The 17299-nt window shown below is 36.3% G+C and overlaps 1 protein-coding gene across 1 annotated transcript in view; it reads left to right on the forward strand.

The window, feature by feature from the left end:
• Positions 1-17299, forward strand: part of LOC106880401 (very-long-chain 3-oxoacyl-CoA reductase-B) — a 40597-nt gene that overhangs the window by 3647 nt on the left and 19651 nt on the right. The window contains exons 2-7 of the mRNA XM_014930320.2: positions 5404-5450; positions 9402-9477; positions 11956-12066; positions 13670-13734; positions 14988-15032; positions 15560-15676. Of these exons, the coding sequence (XP_014785806.1) occupies positions 5404-5450; positions 9402-9477; positions 11956-12066; positions 13670-13734; positions 14988-15032; positions 15560-15676 (461 nt within the window). The remainder of the gene's footprint in view (positions 1-5403; positions 5451-9401; positions 9478-11955; positions 12067-13669; positions 13735-14987; positions 15033-15559; positions 15677-17299) is intronic.

Consider the following 17299-nt stretch of genomic DNA (forward strand, 5'->3'; position numbering starts at 1 on the left):
GAAATAACCGTGAAGTTTTTTGTGTGAAAAACCACAAAGGTCTCAGCCGCAAAGAAGTCTTTGGTTATAGAATCTGGAAGTCATTGACAAAATGAAAAACTTTAACGTAGGAAAATTTACTTAGCTTTTCACTTGTGATGGATGAGAATATAGTGGCAATCCTGAAGTTGAACGTTGTGAAGCATACAAATTCAATGGCTGTTGAAACGAGGTCTGTAGATCTTTTAGCTCGGGGTACCAATTTACAAAGTACCGTGTGATGACCAAGAGAAAGTCCTGCAGCTGTGGAATAAGCTGATGCGAGTGAGTGTGTGCATTCTCTATTTGTGACGAGCATGTTGAGAGACAGGCGACGGCTCGTGTAGTATTATCGGTTGGTAGTTCAGATTTTTGGCTGCAGTTGTTCTTGATTCGGGGTCACCAATTGTAGGGAATTGGTTGAACCGAATCACGTCGGGGTCACCAATTGTAGGAAATTGGTGACCCCCGACGTGATTCGGTTCAACCAATTTCCTACAATTGGCCTGCAGCTGTGGAATAAGCTGATGCGAGTGAATGTGTGCATTCTCTATTTGTGATGAGCATGTTGAGAGACAGGCGACGGCTCTTGTAGTATTATCGGTCGGTAGTTCAGATTTTTGGCTGCAGTTATTCTTGATTCGGGGTCACCAATTGTAGGGAATTGGTTATACTGAATCATGTCGGGGTCACCTATTGTAGGAAATTGGTTGAACAGAATCACGTCGGGGGTCACCAATTGTAGGAAATTGGTTATACCGAATCACATCGGGGTCACCAATTGTAGGGAAATGGTTTAACTGAATCACGTCGGGGTCACTAATTGTAGGGAAGTGGTTATACACCATTAGGTGTACTCCGCTTCCGTACATTAAATTTCTTGAAGAAACAACGGAACGCAGATTCTGAACTATCAACACAACAATATTTATTACAATAGAATTCGGCAGCACTTCGCCCTTTGGTTACTGAGACGCCGTCAATGAAGTTGCATGGTTGTTTGTGTAGCTCCAGAGTTGGAATGTTGGAGAGAGCTGCGACGATGTCTAGGCTCTTCGCCGGCCAGCGAGAAAGAGAATGAAAAAGGGTGCGAAAGCTTGGATGTCGATGACTACGCAGGCGCATGAGACTCTTCCTGTATTCCTTCCGGAACTAGTCCCTGCGCATGCGTGGATAAGCTTTCTGGAAATGTCGTCTGCTATTCAGGCGTCACTACAATGCCTTACAAGACTATTCAATCGATGCCACTACTTAACTGGTGTTTTAATTTAATGACTCCAGGAGAATGAAGGGCAAAATTGGCATCAGTAAGATTTGAACATAGAAAATACTGTTTGGACACTCTAACGATTCTGTCTGCATATTTTCTCTTTTATTTGTTTCAGTCAATTGGGGCACTACCTAGGAGGGTTTAGACAAACAAATCGATCCCCAGTGCTTATTTGTTAAGTCTGATACTGATTCTATCGGTTGCTTTTACTGAATTGCTTAGTCGTGGGAATATAATTAAAATAACTAGTTGTTAAGCAGTGGTGGTGGGGCAAACACATCACAATCACACACACATACATTCATAGGGAAAACCCCTAAGCCATTAGGAATCACTGCCGAGATGATTAAAATTTCTGGTGGTGTAGGATACAGCTTAGTCACCTTTATAGTTAATCCGGTTATTCAGGAAGGCACCATCCCCAGTGGCTGGTGTAGTAGTATTATAGTTTGCTGCTACAAAGGTAAAGGTGATGCCTTAAATAGAAACAACTACAGAGATATTAAACTGCTAGACCAAGTCATGAAAGCTACTGAGATGGTTATAGCTCAGTTGATTAGGAATAGAATTCAACTAGATGAGATGCAGTTTGGTTTTGTATCTAGGAAGAGTACCACAGATGTCATCTTGCTAGTGAGACAGCCTCAGGAAAAGTACTTGGCCAGAAGTAAGCCATTGTACTTAGCCTCGTCAACCTGGAGAAAGCTTTTGACAGAGTTCCCCACTCTGTTATCTGGTGGTCTCTAAGCAAGTTATGAATCTAGGAGTGGCTTGTTAGAGTTGTACAAGCCATGTATGTGGTGCTGTCAGTGGCTGTGAATACAATGATGAATTTAACGTACTTCTTAAGCCAAGACTTCATAGTTGGGGAGCAAATTTCTTAACCACACAGCTATGCCAGCACCTATACTAATTGATGGAGTACGTTCTTCATCATTTAATGTCCGCTTTCCATGCTAGCATGGGTTGGATGATTTGACTGAGGACTGGTGAAACCAGATGGCTAACCAGGCTCCAATCTGATTTGGCAGAGTTTCTACAGCTGGATGCCCTTCCTAATGCCAACCATTCCGAGAGTGTAGTGGGTGCTTTTACGTGCCCCGGCATGAAGGCCAGTCAGGTGGTACTGGCAACGACCAAGCTCAGAATGGTGTATTTTACGTGCCACCTGCACAGGAGCCAGTCCAGTGACACTACAGTATCAATAATGTAGTTTTTTTTCATAAAATAAATTCACGAAATGAAGTTTCGCTTAGATAAAGGAAAGTAAAATGGTAATAGATGTACAGGTTGATTATATACATGTATATGTTAATGGTCAGATCACTAATTTTTTTCATTGCCATGTGGTTTATTATATCAACATTTTTCAATTTAGAATGAAATATAGGACAAGTTTATTGTTTTGTATGAGACTAGCAAATTCAGATTCTATGCTGTACTTGGGAAACATAAAATTGGAGAGCTTCTTGCAAGATATTGCATGAACACAACTTATGACAACTAATCATGATCCTCCCAAATATGTAACCTGAAAGTTTGTTAGAGGATTGGGGTGGTAAGGGTAGCATGGATGGTAATATATTGAGCGGTAATTAATTTTGTTGATAAATGACCGAGTTCAGTATCTGCCAGTCAGCTCTGACATTGCATTTTATCCCACTGTTGGCCTACTTTATGCAGTTCAATAGACAACAGCTCCAATGCATTATCTGTTTATGTACAAAAGAGTGCTGAAAAGTTTCTGATTTTGGGTAAAAGAAAACACAGGAGGATCAGTTAATTATGATTTTATCCAACATAATCCCCTTGCAGATTCACGTATTTATTGCAGTGGTCTTTCAGTTTTTCTAAACTCAGTAAAAGAACTTGGAAGGTTGGGCCTCCAACCAGGCCTTTTGCAAAACCCTTTAAGCCAAGAACTTTTCGGTACCCTCTCGTATAGTGGGACATATTTGAGCTTTGTACAACATCCATTACCTAACAAAGTTAAATTATTTCTAGAAACATCAGGACTATGAAAACATGGCAGACTTTATTTTTTCTAATTAGAATAGTCATTAAGTAACAAACTAAGCTACTGTTGATACATTAACACTAAAAAATACAACAAAAAAGAATTTTAAATTTATATGCTTTAAGTTAATAACTTTGGTGAAATTGTATTTTACTTCAATAGTTTTTAAATTCTTTTATCAAAAATTAGAGCGGAATTAAGTGTAACATAATTAGATATGTTAAAAGCCTTTTAGAGAGGCTTATCAGTGTATAAACCATAGGTTATTTGCAGTAAGCTTCTTAAGATATTAGTTTCCTGCCAGATATATCAAACAATACAATAAATAATTGTTTTTTTTTTTTCTAGTAGGCTGTTGCATTTATAATTTCAGCTAGATTATGAGCAACAGAAAAATGTATTGTCAAATTTAGATTACTTATATAAGTTGTGTAAGGGAGTAGACAATAATTCCCTTGACAAATTTCAAATTGATTTTCTTAGATCTAAGATCTTTATATTTACCACTTTTGGAATCATGTTTCTGATAAGACACCTATGTATTTCAATTAATTTTAAAAACAAAGGATTTGGTCAGATTTAGTAAAATAACTCAATATTATAAAAGGGGGCGAGCTGGCAGAATCATTAGCATGCCAGGCAAAATGACGCTAGGCATTTTGCCTTTCTTTACGTTCTGAGTTCAAATTCCACTGAGGTTCATCCTTTCAGGGTTGATAAAATTAGTACCAGTAGAGGATTGGGGTCAATGTAATTGACTTATCCCCTCCCCCAAAATTGCTGGCTTTGTGCCAAAATTTGAAATCAATATTAAGTTACTGTAAGGTGGTGAGCTAGTAGAATGCTGGGCAAAATGTTTTGCTGTATTTCGTTTGTTTCTTTGTTCTGAGTTCAAATTTTGCTGAGATTGACTTTGCCTTTCATCCTTTTAGAAGCAATAAAATAAGTACCAGTTGAGCACTGGGGTCAGATTAATTGACTTATCCCCTGCCCTGAAATTGCTGGCCTTGTGCCAAAATTTGAAATCAATATTAAGTTGCTGTTTTACTTAAAATTATAATGAAATATAAATATTTTTTTTTTTTTTAAATCTAAATGAGAGGTTGTATAACAACCAGAAGCAGTCACTGGCTGAATAACATCAACAGTGCTAAATATGTTTTATATATATATATATATACTTCCTTTAGAATTTCTGTTGCTTGGCTCTGGCAGCAACAAAATGCCTGCCTTAGATATGGACTTTGTCAGTTCACTGCATTGAAAAAATATGTAATTTTTGAAGAATATTTAATATAAGACTCTGTATAGATCAGTTTATTTTGTTGGATTATTTTAATATTTCCTTTTTTAGGGACTTATTAAAGGCAGCATTACTCTATCTCCAGCATTTAATTGTTTTTCAGGTGAGGGATTTTTCATGCTTTGAAAGCACTGAATGACTCCTCATAATGTTAACAGAGAATGTAAACATCATATCGTCGTTTCACTCTGGCGAACACATACACATACGTGCATATGTATATTACATGTGTCTGTACAATGTAGGGTTAGGTGCAGGTATGGCTGTGTGGTAAGAAGCTTGTTTCTCAACATGTATCTTCTACTATAGCCTTGGGCCAACCAAAGCCTTGTGAGTGGATTTGGTAGATGGAAACTGAACGAAGCTCATCGTATATAGCTGTGTGTGTTTTGTGTCTGTGTTTGTCCTACCATCACCACCATCATCCTGCCAACACACTGCTGTTGGTGTGTTTTCGTTCCCATAACTTAGCAGTTTGTTATTTATTTGTGCATATATATATATATATATATATATATTATGTGTGGAGGCCTGTTAATATATATAATAGGCTTTCATACAATTTCTGCCTTGCAGTTTCACTTATAAAGCATTTGCCAGTCCGGGGCTCTGTAGAAGACAGCCAAGGTGCTGTACAGTGGACCTGAACCTGAAGCCATATGGTTGGCAAGCATCCACAAAACTGTGTCTTTGGATTACCATTGTTTCTTATTCCTTCAATAGGAATCGAACTATCAACAAATGCTTTCTGTGTTTTTTAAAAACAATAACCTATTTATTTTCTGTTTGTTTTAGTCGTGACTGGATCAACAGATGGAATTGGTAAAGCCTATGCAGAAGAAGTAAGTATATACGTTTTACTCTATCAACTAAATACCATTTTGTTTTACTTCCACCCTTTTTCTCATTGTGTCATGATGCATGCTGTTTTTGTTTTCATTAATGTTGGTATGTTGAGTTTCTTTTAGACTAAATACATATGGTGTTACCTTTATATATGTATGTATGTATGTATGTATGTATGTATTATCATCATAATTTAGCATCTACTTTCCATGCTTGAATGGGTTAAACAGTTTCACTGAAACTGGTAAGCTGGAGAGCTGCTCCATGTTCCAGTCTGATTTAGAATGGTGTGTGTGTGTGTGTGTGTGTGTGTGTGTGTGTGTGTGTGTGTGTGTGTGTGTGTGTGTGTGTGTGTGTGTGTGTGTGTGTGTATTTGTGGAAGAGGGATTCCATTGGTTGCGTGCATCACATTGATGGATCTCAAGTTTAATGGATATAATGAATTGTGGACGTTATAAAGATAAATTTACGAATGTTTTGAATGTGTGCGCATGCACATTAGAATCTTTAGACAACTGCATTGTACTACAGTTACTAAAGTTTGACATCACTGTCTGTAGTTCAGCTACAGATTCTGGTGTCGTCATTTCTGCTTATTAGAAACAGTGATGTTTGCTAACATTTTTGCAATCTACAAATCATCTGTTAGTTCTGTGCATTACTTAAAAGAACAAGTGAAGCTAGCATAAAGACGAACATCTGACCATTAAATTGAGATTCTTTTGCCTATTATAATAATATAACATCATACCTTTAACGAGGCTAATGTTTTCATAACGATTGTTTGGCAAAAGAGACTGATAGAATAAGTACTAGGCTTGCAAAAAGTAAGTTCTGGGGTTGATTTTTTTAACTAAAAACCCTTTAAGGTGGTGCTCCAGCATGGCCACAGTAAAATGCCTGAAATAAAGTAAAAGAATGTGTTTTCGATCGGCTAGATCTTCATTTTAGCACAACATGTGAAGTTTATAATTCACTCATCACAGGTACCTGAAAGAATCTGTATAAAATAGTTTATTAGTTGAGTAAGCCTTTACTTCCCCTAACCTGCTGTAAAAGAAAAAAAAAAAAAAAAAAAAAAAAAAAAAAAAGCTCTGGTAGTTCCTGTTTGGCCAAGTAACAAGGGAAATGATCAATAACTACAAGTAACATGATAGCAATGTTATCTGTCTGATAGACTTGTATTCTAATGCAAACAACATTGTTTGGTTGTTAAGAGAAATCATAAGATAATAGTTTTATTTTCCCTCCACTTTCCTCAGTAATTGAAATATTTCATGACTCTACATTTCAGACGGAGAGTATACAATGGTGAAACTCGATATGTTTAGTTTATCTAGATACTTCACTGTATAATTAATGGAAAAGATAATCTAAGAAGTAACAGAACATTTGTGTATGTTTGTGTATATGTATGCACACATACATATACATACATACACAGCCGTTTGGTAGAGTTGTTAGAGTGTCAGATACGATGCCTTATGGTACTTCTTTGATACTGTGCTCTGAGTTCAAGTCTTGCTAGGGTCCATTTTGCTTTTCACCCTTTAACTCTTTAAGCATTTAGATTACTTTGTCAAATATAATGCTTATTTAATGACGTTGTTTTCAATTAATCTTACATAATATCTCATAGCTTTGAGACTTCAATGGCATGATTGTTTATTTTCAGAATGACATTGTTAGGTAGTTGTGAAAGGCCAGATCTGGCTGGTTTGGACATATAACAAGAATATTTGGGTCAGATATGGCTAGTTTAATGATAAAAGGTTAGACGTTGATTAAAACAACTACCGATCTCAGATGGAGGATTAGTGGAATGGCAGAAACATTGGACTGAAAGGCGGCGAGCTGCCAGAAACGTTAGCACGCCGGGCGAAATGCTTAGCAGTATTTCATCTGCCGTTACGTTCTGAGTTCAAATTCTGCCAAGGTTGACTTTGCCTTTCATCCTTTCGGGGTCGATAAATTAAGTACCAGTTACGCACTGGGGTCGATGTAATCAACTTAATCCCCTTGTTTGTCTCCTATGTTTGGCCCCTTGTGGGCAATAAAGAAATAAGAAATATTGGACTGAATGTCTTCCATATTTTGTATTGGCTTTGTGTGTGTGTGTGTGCATGTGTCTGGCTATTTGTATGTATATGTGTGTGCATATATTTGTATGTATGATTGTGAATATGATAAACAATTTGATTTCCGTTGGGATTTACCAGTGAAGACTTTACCTTCATATAGTGTATCTTAGTTATTTTGCAACTGCTACTTACACATAGCTTTACATTGATTTTCAAAAGGTGAGGTGTTCTGGGTATTTTTACATACACACTATTACCTTTTTTTTTCCTGATAATTATGAATCGAACGAAGAAAACTTATGCAATTCATGTTTGTATGAAAAAAAAAAAAAAATCATTCATGGGACATAACTCTGCCTTAAGTTAATTCCTCTTGCCTGCCGTCTGCATATGTTAGTGACCTAAATTGTCTGTTTTATTAATATAATTTGAAACGCCTAATGTACATTCAAATTCTACTTTACTGGGATGAGTAGTTATGTCTTATTTATTTCTATAGTAAATATTTGGACTGCCAGGTACATTAAGAACCTGATGGTTGCTTAAATTAGTGCTACTCGAAGTGGTGGTCCATGGACTGGTGCCGGTCCGTGAGCCGGCACCAGCTGCTGGTACATGGCGAGTTTCCAAGAATGAAAAAAAACATAAAATGCACATGTAATATTGTATTATTTGTTTACAAAATGAATATAAGATAAAAAGAAAATTGTCAACTTTTATTGTATTCATTATATATATTGTTTCCGGTACAAATTGATATTACTAAAAAATATTACCGGTCCCTGGCACATTTGAAAAAAAAAAAAAAAAAAAGATGACTGCCGCTATGCCACATCAGTTAGTTTGAGAAGCACTGGTTAAAATAACAGAAAGGTATTGAGAGCACTTTTAAAATATAAATTTAGCTCTCAAACCAAACTTTATTCTAATATTTTCTCAATGATTCCACTAACTCAAAGATAATCAAATGAAATACTCATGAATATTTATCTTCCAAAATATGGTTAATTCTCTAAAAGGTATAATCCTTTTAATAATAGTTCATCTCAGATGTTTAAAGTTTGGAATAATAATTTGCTTTAAATTATTTATATCTAGGTTAATAAAATAATTTATTTTTTGGATGAGTTTTTTTTCATTGTTAAGTTTTGATTCATTTTATTTAAAAAGAAAGTTTATATTTTTAAAATTCTGTATGTAGTCAGTCAGGTCATTGAGGTATGGCTATCCTGGCACACAATCTTCAAAATCAATTATATGAATCTCAATTTTCATTTCTATCGAACTGCTAAGTTACAAGACAAAGATATAAGTGCACACAGCTTATACTAAACATACACACACACACACTTATGTACAGAGTTTCTACTTACTAAATTCCGCTCACTACACTTTGGGTAACCTAAGACTACAGTTGAAAAGATTAGCCCAAAGTACCTTGCTGATGGATTGAACCTGGTACCTGACCTCCTCAACCAAACTACTGAGGCTGCATGTAGTACAGTGATGCTAATTTTCTTTTTTTAGTTCAATGTGTTGAAATTTTAATTTCTTTAATAATTCTGTTATTGAAGTATCACATGTACACATACAACTATTTATTGTGTATTTTTGCATAGGAATTTCATTAAAAAGTTTTTCATGTATCACCTAAAAACCTGTAGGTGTGTTACAGGTGTGCCATCATTGGTCTGGAATGGCATTAGTTTGTCTTAATTTTAGTTTTTGTTAATCTTAGTAATTATGCTGCCATTGTTTCTTACAATATTTTATCTTCATTGCACTCATCACATTTATAATTATTTATCATGTAATTAAAGAATGGATTTTGTAAGTTTTTATATTTTATTATTTCTTCCTTAACAGTTGGCATCAAAGGGTTTGAACATTGTTTTAATAAGTAGAAGTCCAGAAAAACTAGCTGCTGTTGCCAAAGAAATTGGTAAATATATCTTTTTAAATGTTATTTAAAATGTATTTTGTAAGTAATATACAAACTTAATGTTGTTCTTATCTGAACTAAGTAAAAGCTAATATCTTCTGTTCCTTCTGTTTTCAATCTTGGTTGTCATTATTATTAACTATGTCAGCAGTATTTGTTGTAGCTTTTGCATATTGACTGAGGAAGATAAAATAGTAACTAGTAAACTTATGTGGTTAAGCCTACCAAGAAATTCTTTCCCAGTGCATACTCTTTACTCTTTTACTTGTTTCAGTCATTTGACTGTGGCCATGCTGGAACACCGCCTTTAGTCGAGCAAATTAACTCCATGACTTATTCTTTGTAAGCCTAGTACTTATTCTGTCGTTCTCTTTTGTCGAACCGCTAAGTTACGGGGACGTAAACACACCAGCACTGGTTGTCAAGCGATGTTGGGGACACACACACACACACATATATATATACGATGGGCTTCTTTCAGTTTCCGTCTACCAAATCCACTCACAAGGCTTTGGTTGGCCCGAGACTATAGTAGAAGACACTTGCCCAAGGTGCCATGCAGTGGGACTGAACCCGGAACCATATGGTTGGTAAGCAAGTGACTTACCACACACCCACTCCTATGCCATGATTAACAATTTGATCTCTTAATTATCTGCTTTAAATTCATCCTAAGACTTCCCTTTATCTCTTTGCTATTCCTCATTGGTGACTTGTGTGAGGCAAAGTGCTTACTGAGATAATTTAACTACCAACAATTGTTTTCTACAAATATTAGTTTCAAATTTTGGCGCAAGGCCAGCAAGTTAAAGGGAGGAGGCTAGTCGATTATATCAATCCCAGTGCTCAACCAGTACTTATTTGATCGACTTTGAAAAGATAAAATGCTAAGTTCACCTTGGTGGAATTTGAACTCAGAACAAAAGACAGATGAAAAGCTGCTAAGTATTTTGCCCAGTGTGCTAATGATTCTGCCAGCTCACCATCTTAATTTTCTACAAATATTATCAGAAACCTATTGGTTGTGAAGAAGTTTCAAAGTTTCTCAGTAAGCCATTATATAAAGCCAACATTTTGGATCAAGTGTCCTAATGTATTTTTCTTGTCAACGCCCAATTGCTGTTTGCTGGTTACATTATCTTCAGTTCAAACTGGACTACAGCTTTTGTGTTGTTGTCCAAGGCAAAGTTGTTTAGCTCCAAGATAGCCACTGATTGAACAGACATTTGATTGAAAACTATCCAGTAGTGACCATCCTGTCATTTCTCCAGGCATGTTGCACCCATGGGTACATTATGCAATGTATCTATTCCTAAGATGGTAGTAATATTTGAAGTAATATGGCTGCTGTTTCTAGCAGAATGGGCAACCACGTGGAAGCACTATCATTGGCTTATGCACGCACCATGGTTGTTTTTGTTTAGCTCCAGATCAGCTCTGATCAAGGAGATTTATGATTAAAGGTATTCGAGCTGCCTCCTTCCTGTCTTTTTAAGGGTGTGTAGGACCTTATAGTCTGGTATGTATTCTCTTTATTTCAGACATCAGGGTGGTATTTGAGGGAGATTTGGCTGCAATTTCTAGTTAGTTGAGTTTAATAAAAGTCTCCTCATATCTCTCAGAAACAGTACTTGTTAAATTATCATTGATATATTATTGTCTTGTCCAAATGCAACAACTTTTGCTGTATGCTGGCCTTATCAATTCGTCGTCATCGTCGTCGTCGTCGTCCTCCTCCTCTTCCTCCAACGTTCATTTTCCATCCTGGCATGAGTTGGATTGTTTGACCAGAGCTGACAAGCTGGAGAGCTGCACCAGTTTCCAGTCTGATCTGGCTTGGTTTCTATGGTCAGATGCCCTTCCTAACACCAACCACTTCACAATGTGTGCTGGGTGCTTTTAACGTGAAGCCAGCACGAGCACTTCTACATGGCACTGGCACAAGTGCTTTTTAAGTGACACCAGCGCAGGGCTCTTACAGGCCAATCCTCTTCATCAGGGGAAGTGGCCTTAACGCTTCTGTAATTTGTGTAAAATTTTCCTATCAGTGGTTATGAAGTATTAGTCTTACTATCTGTTTTGGTACATGTCGTACTGGTCATTCTTGTGTTCCAATATGTTTTGTGACATCTACCACCATGTCTCAAAAATAAATTCTTTAAATGTTGCCAGTCATATGAATTACCATGCTGTTGTGTAACTTCTGGCCGAGCATGATTGAACAACCTATGAGTAAATGTGATCTAGCCATAACCATCTCATCAATTTAAGGATATCTAAGCGCTTCATTATCTTTTGTATCTTTTTCCTATTTATGACATGATTTCTGATAGATCTGGCTGCTACTTCTAGTTATTCAAGTGACCACTTAGAAACCCCTTGCATTGACTGGAGATTGCTATCATACGGTATTAAACTAATTTTTCTGTATTTCTTCTATTTCTATATTTCATTGTATTTTTATTTTTTACATTACAGAGACTACTTATAAAGTTGAAACCAAAACAATTACTATGGATTTTTCTGATAGAAGATTAAATTATGGTGAAATAAAATCAGTATTAAAGGATATGAAAATCTCTACATTAGGTAATATTGTCACTTTTTTTCTTTCATTACTCTCACTAGAACATCCTACTATTAAAGTGGTAGGATGTTTGTTTGAGACTTGAGTTCAGGCCAAATAATTAGGATTCCTTAGTAATCATGAGGATTTTTACAAATCAGTGGCCTTTCTAGTGTTGATGGTATGATAAAAGGCACCCAGCTCATATGGCAAACTGTTTAGTGATAGGAAGAGCATCTAAGTGCAGGAATGGCTGTATGGTGAGAAGTTTGCCTCCCAGCCACATGGTTCTGGGTTCAGTCCCACTCATGCTAATGACCAAGACCTTTGGCATTATGTTGTGCTTGAGAAGAAGACCCATCAAGCCGAGCAAAATCAGTCGTGGCAGATAATGGTGTCATGCAAATGGCACCCGTGCTGGTGGCATGTAAGAGCACCCATTACACTCTCGGAATAGTTGGCGTTAGGAAGGGCATCCAGGCCTAGAAAACCATGCCAAATCATACTGGAGCCTGGTGCAGCCTTCCAGTGTGCAAGCCCAGTCAAACCATCCAACTCATGCCAGCATAGACAAAGGATGTTAAATGATGATGATGATAATGAAATATATAAATAACAAGCTCTGTGTAAATAAATAATTTTATTTTATGTATGTATAATTTTTGTACATGTTCATTTTTCTTTCCTTACTCTTTTACTTGTTTCAATCATTTGACTGCGGCCATGCTGGGGCACCGCCTTTAGTCAAGCAAATCAACCCCAGGACTTATTCTTTGTAAGCCTAGTACTTATTCTATTGGTCTCTTTTTGCCAAACCGCTAAGTTACGGGGATGTAAACACACCAGCATCGATTGTCAAGCGAAGTTGGGGGGGACAAACACAGACAGACAAACATATACACACACATACATACATTTACATATACATATATACGACAGGCTTCTTTCAGTTTCCGTCTACCAAATCCACTCACAAGGCTTTGGTCGGCCCGAGGCTGTAGTAGAAGACACTTGCCCAAGATGCCCTGCAGTGGGACTGAACCCGGGACCTTATTGTAAAGAAATTTTAAGATTAATAAAAGAACAGTTAAACTACATTTACTGGTAGAAGTTTCAGTACAAAAAACAGAGTAAAAATTTATTATAAAATTAGTTTTGATTGTGATTTCAAGTCTTACCTAATTAACCTGATTGAATAAGCTGTTGAGCAAACATTTCAAGTTAAAGATTATTTTTTAATTAATTTTCTGTGGAAGCTTTTATACCTTTTCCAGTGAATTTTTTACATTATTTTCTTAGTTCTACATTAGGTTGTTTGGTTGTACAAAGCTGCATATTTTACATTAATTGCTAGAACATGTAGTGTGCTGCTGAATGATAATGGTATGGCATCAGTGTATTTTAGGTTTAGTTAGGATGAAGTTGGAATGAATTAGTTTGTCTTTGACTTTGAATCTGTGATCTTTGGGTCAGTAATACAACACCATAACTACACTTTAGCATTTCTCAAAATTCCATTAAGATGCTTTCTTTTATGATTAATTTTTTTGAAATTCAATCCTCAGCCTCCTGACATGTTTGTGACGATCTCTAATTGAATTTATTTTATTTGTTTTCCTCCCATAGTGAACAATGTGGGTGTTTCTTACCAATACCCTGAATATCTTCTAGACATTCCAGACAGAGAAAAGGTTATCATTTTTATTATTATTATCATTATTATTATTTGTATTATTCACGTTTTTATTGTTAGTGAGAGCAGTAAACTTCTGTTGGGTTAGAGATTCAGTTTTGTTTTCATTCCTATTTCTAATCATTTCATTTCCCTGCAGTCATTCATCTTTGTTTGGTAAAGGCCAAACTGTTTAAATACCCATTTTTCACTGAAGGTGAATAAAAGCCTTCTTGCCCATGTTAAGAAATATTCTGGCAGAATCATTAATGCTGCAGTCAAATTGCATAGCGGCATCTGTTCCAGCTTTTTAGGCTTCAAGTTCAAATACTGTTCAGGTCAACTTTGCTTTACTTTTTGGGCTTGATTAAATAAAATACTTGTCCAGTACTGGAGTTGATGTAATTGAACTTGTCCTTTGAGTGCGGGAGCTTGCTCCAAAATTTGAAACCATTATTATGAAGGTGGTGAGCTGGCAGAAGTGTTAGCATACTGGGCAAAATGCTGAGTGATATTTTGTCTGTCTTTACGTTCTGAGTTCAAATTCCGCAAAGGTTGACTTTGCCTTTCATCCTTTCGAGGTCAATAAAAATAAGTACCTGTTGGACTCTGGGATCGATGTAATTGACTTGTCTCCTCCTCCAAATTTCAGGCCTTGTGCCTATACTAGAAAGGATTATTATTGTTATTAAGGTGGTGAGCTGGCAGAATCGTTAGCATGCAGAATGAAATGCTTAGCGGTATTTCGCCTGTTACTGCATTCTGAGTTGAAATTCCTCCAAGGTCGACTTTGCTTTCATCCTTTTGGGGTCGATAAAATAAGTACCAGTTGTGTATTGGTTCATGTAATCGAGTTACCCCCTCCCCCAAATTTCGTAGAAAGGATTATTATTGTTGTTATCATGAAAAGCTGTGGTTTTAGCAGACTCCTTAGAGCATTGGAAAAAAGGGCTTTTAAGTACATTTTGCAGGCTCTTTGTTTTGATTTCAAATCCTTTGCCTTTTGTCCCTGTGGTGGGGGTCAGTCAAATAAAGTACCAGCCAATTATTGGGGTTGATGGTATCGAACCCAACCTTCCCTCAAAATTACTGGCCATCTGTCTATATCAGAATCCATAATTATTATGTTTATTATTATGTTTATTATTATTATACACTGATATATTGACAGTAACGACAAAGATAAGAAAACCAGTCTTGGATATTTGTCTATAAGTATGTATGTGTGTATTAATTATATTTTTTAACATATTTTCTTTTTTTTTTTTCCAGGCTCTTCTTGATTTGATTTGGATCAATGTGATCTCTATGACAATGGTGAGTCCTTACTGTAATATCTATTATACAAAATAGACCTGTGTGTATGTGTATTCACTTTTCACGCAAAAAACGGCCATGCAAATTAGTTCCATTCTTGGGATGCATGAATAATTTGACCTCAGATACATAATAGGGTCTTCATTTTAGATTTTTATTAAGAATAAATAATATTGCTTTATAGATATGGTTCACTTCTTTAAAACGGTTGCTTAATGTCAACTTCCGATATTGACATAGCTACTACCTAAGCAATATTACTGTATTTTAATGTGTATAAGGAACTCCGTAATTTTTTGGGCTTAAAATTTGGGAAAAACGTTCTACCTGTTTTATGTTCAAACCGGACAGATCCAGCCTCTCACAACTACCCTACAATGTCATAAGAATAAACAATGGCATCATTGAAATCTCACAGATACAAGGTAACGCATGATTATTTCAAAGCAATATCAATGAGTAAGCTTTATATTTGGAAGAGTAATCTAAATGCTAAAGAGTTAAACATCTTATCTCATTATTTTCAGATGACAAGTATTGTCTTGCCTAATATGGTTGAAAAAGGCGGTGGTGTGATCATCAATGTAGGATCTGCCTCTGGAGATATGATCTGCCCCTTTTTAACAGCTTATTCTGCTTGCAAGGTTGGTAAGCTTTTTATATTTAACCCTTTTGATACCAACCTGGCTGAAACTGGCCCTGGCTCTGATTACAAATGTCTTGTTTTCATAATTTTTGAATTAAAATCTTCCACTGAACCTTAGTCACAATTTATGTTCTTAACCCTAGATGAATGATAACTACATAATTTTACTAAATTCTTTGTTATATTTAAAGTAATTGAAAGATATACTGAGCATGTCAAAATAAATACAGTAATGAAAGGGTTAAATAAACACACAACTTCAGAACTGTGTTTGCTGTTTGTAGACGTTTCATTAACTGTTTCATTTCTTTGTTCTTTAAAGCAATAATGTTCATTGAAGACATTTCAAACGTTCCTTTTCATTGCTTTTTGATCCTCTGATGCTTCTAATTACCCTGATCATGCAGATCTCTGATCAAAGGTGGTTCAGCCATAACTGTATCTTTTAATTTTTATTGTTTTTTTTAAGGAGTTTCTAGGACTACACCCTGTGAATCCTTTTAAAACCAGGATATGTGATCTGATAGAAATTCAGTTGCAAATTCTATCAGTTTGCGTAGCTGTATTAAAGTTCTTCTGTTGGCTGTTTTATTATATACGCAGAAACCTAGAGCATGCTGTCCAATTTACTCCAACCTTAGATGGAGCTGAAACCCACAGTCGCCATTTTTGTTCAAAAATAATTGCTGCTTTTATCCTAGTGATTAGATATTGTTTTTCTAGTTTCCTTATTTATTTTGATTGGTGTATACTCAAGGAGTGGGCTGCAACCATGGCTTTCATGGATTGGTGTGATTGGTGCCTTCAACATTTCACTTGCATAATATCAAATTGATGCAGGAAAAAGATACGTGGAGTTATGAAATTCCAGAAGGCCAAAGTTCTAAATGGGTAGCCTGATTGTAAGAGTCAGTTTAGAGCCAGACATCATCAAACACACTGTATATAATGAGAGGAGAAGTGTGAATCAGGAGTTGCTGACCAACCAACTCTGAGGAGCATAGGCCATTATGGTAGTGGTAGAAAAGGCAGACAGAGCTGAGAATATGTCTGTGGGCTACAGTTTGCAGTAGGTTGGTGAGCAACTTCATGCTTTTATTTTGATATGCTGTAGAATATGAGTGTGAATATAGCCACAGTGCTATTAGGTTTCAGCTGAGCTAATAACTGTTAAGTGCTGTAAGAATTTTTATTATTGAAGAGTAATGCCAATCTGTGAGACACAGTATTTGCTTTGGTGAGGCTGTGTGCATGCCCGTAAGGTAATTGCACAGTTAAGTAAGCTTCAGTATCCATATGTGCTGGCTTAAGTTATCGTATTCCATATTTGGCACTCTACTTGCAGACTTAAACTACTATGGTTTTCTTCTGTTATATTATTTTAATGTGTAGATGTCTAACTGAGACCCCCTTTGGTCATGACTGACCCTGGGATTGCGCCTAGAAAGTTACCTTCCCAGGCACAAGTCTGAGCAAGGTTGTTTATGGAAGACTAGCAGTTGCCCCTGCATACCGGCTTCCCCTCTCCACGCTGCCAGTGTTATCCAAGGGAAAGGCAAAGGGGCCGATACAGCTTGGCACCTGTGATGTCGCAACTCATTTCTACAGCTGAGTGAACTGG

This window comes from Octopus bimaculoides, chromosome 13, assembly GCF_001194135.2.
Source record: "Octopus bimaculoides isolate UCB-OBI-ISO-001 chromosome 13, ASM119413v2, whole genome shotgun sequence".
NCBI classification, from domain to species: domain Eukaryota; kingdom Metazoa; phylum Mollusca; class Cephalopoda; order Octopoda; family Octopodidae; genus Octopus; species Octopus bimaculoides.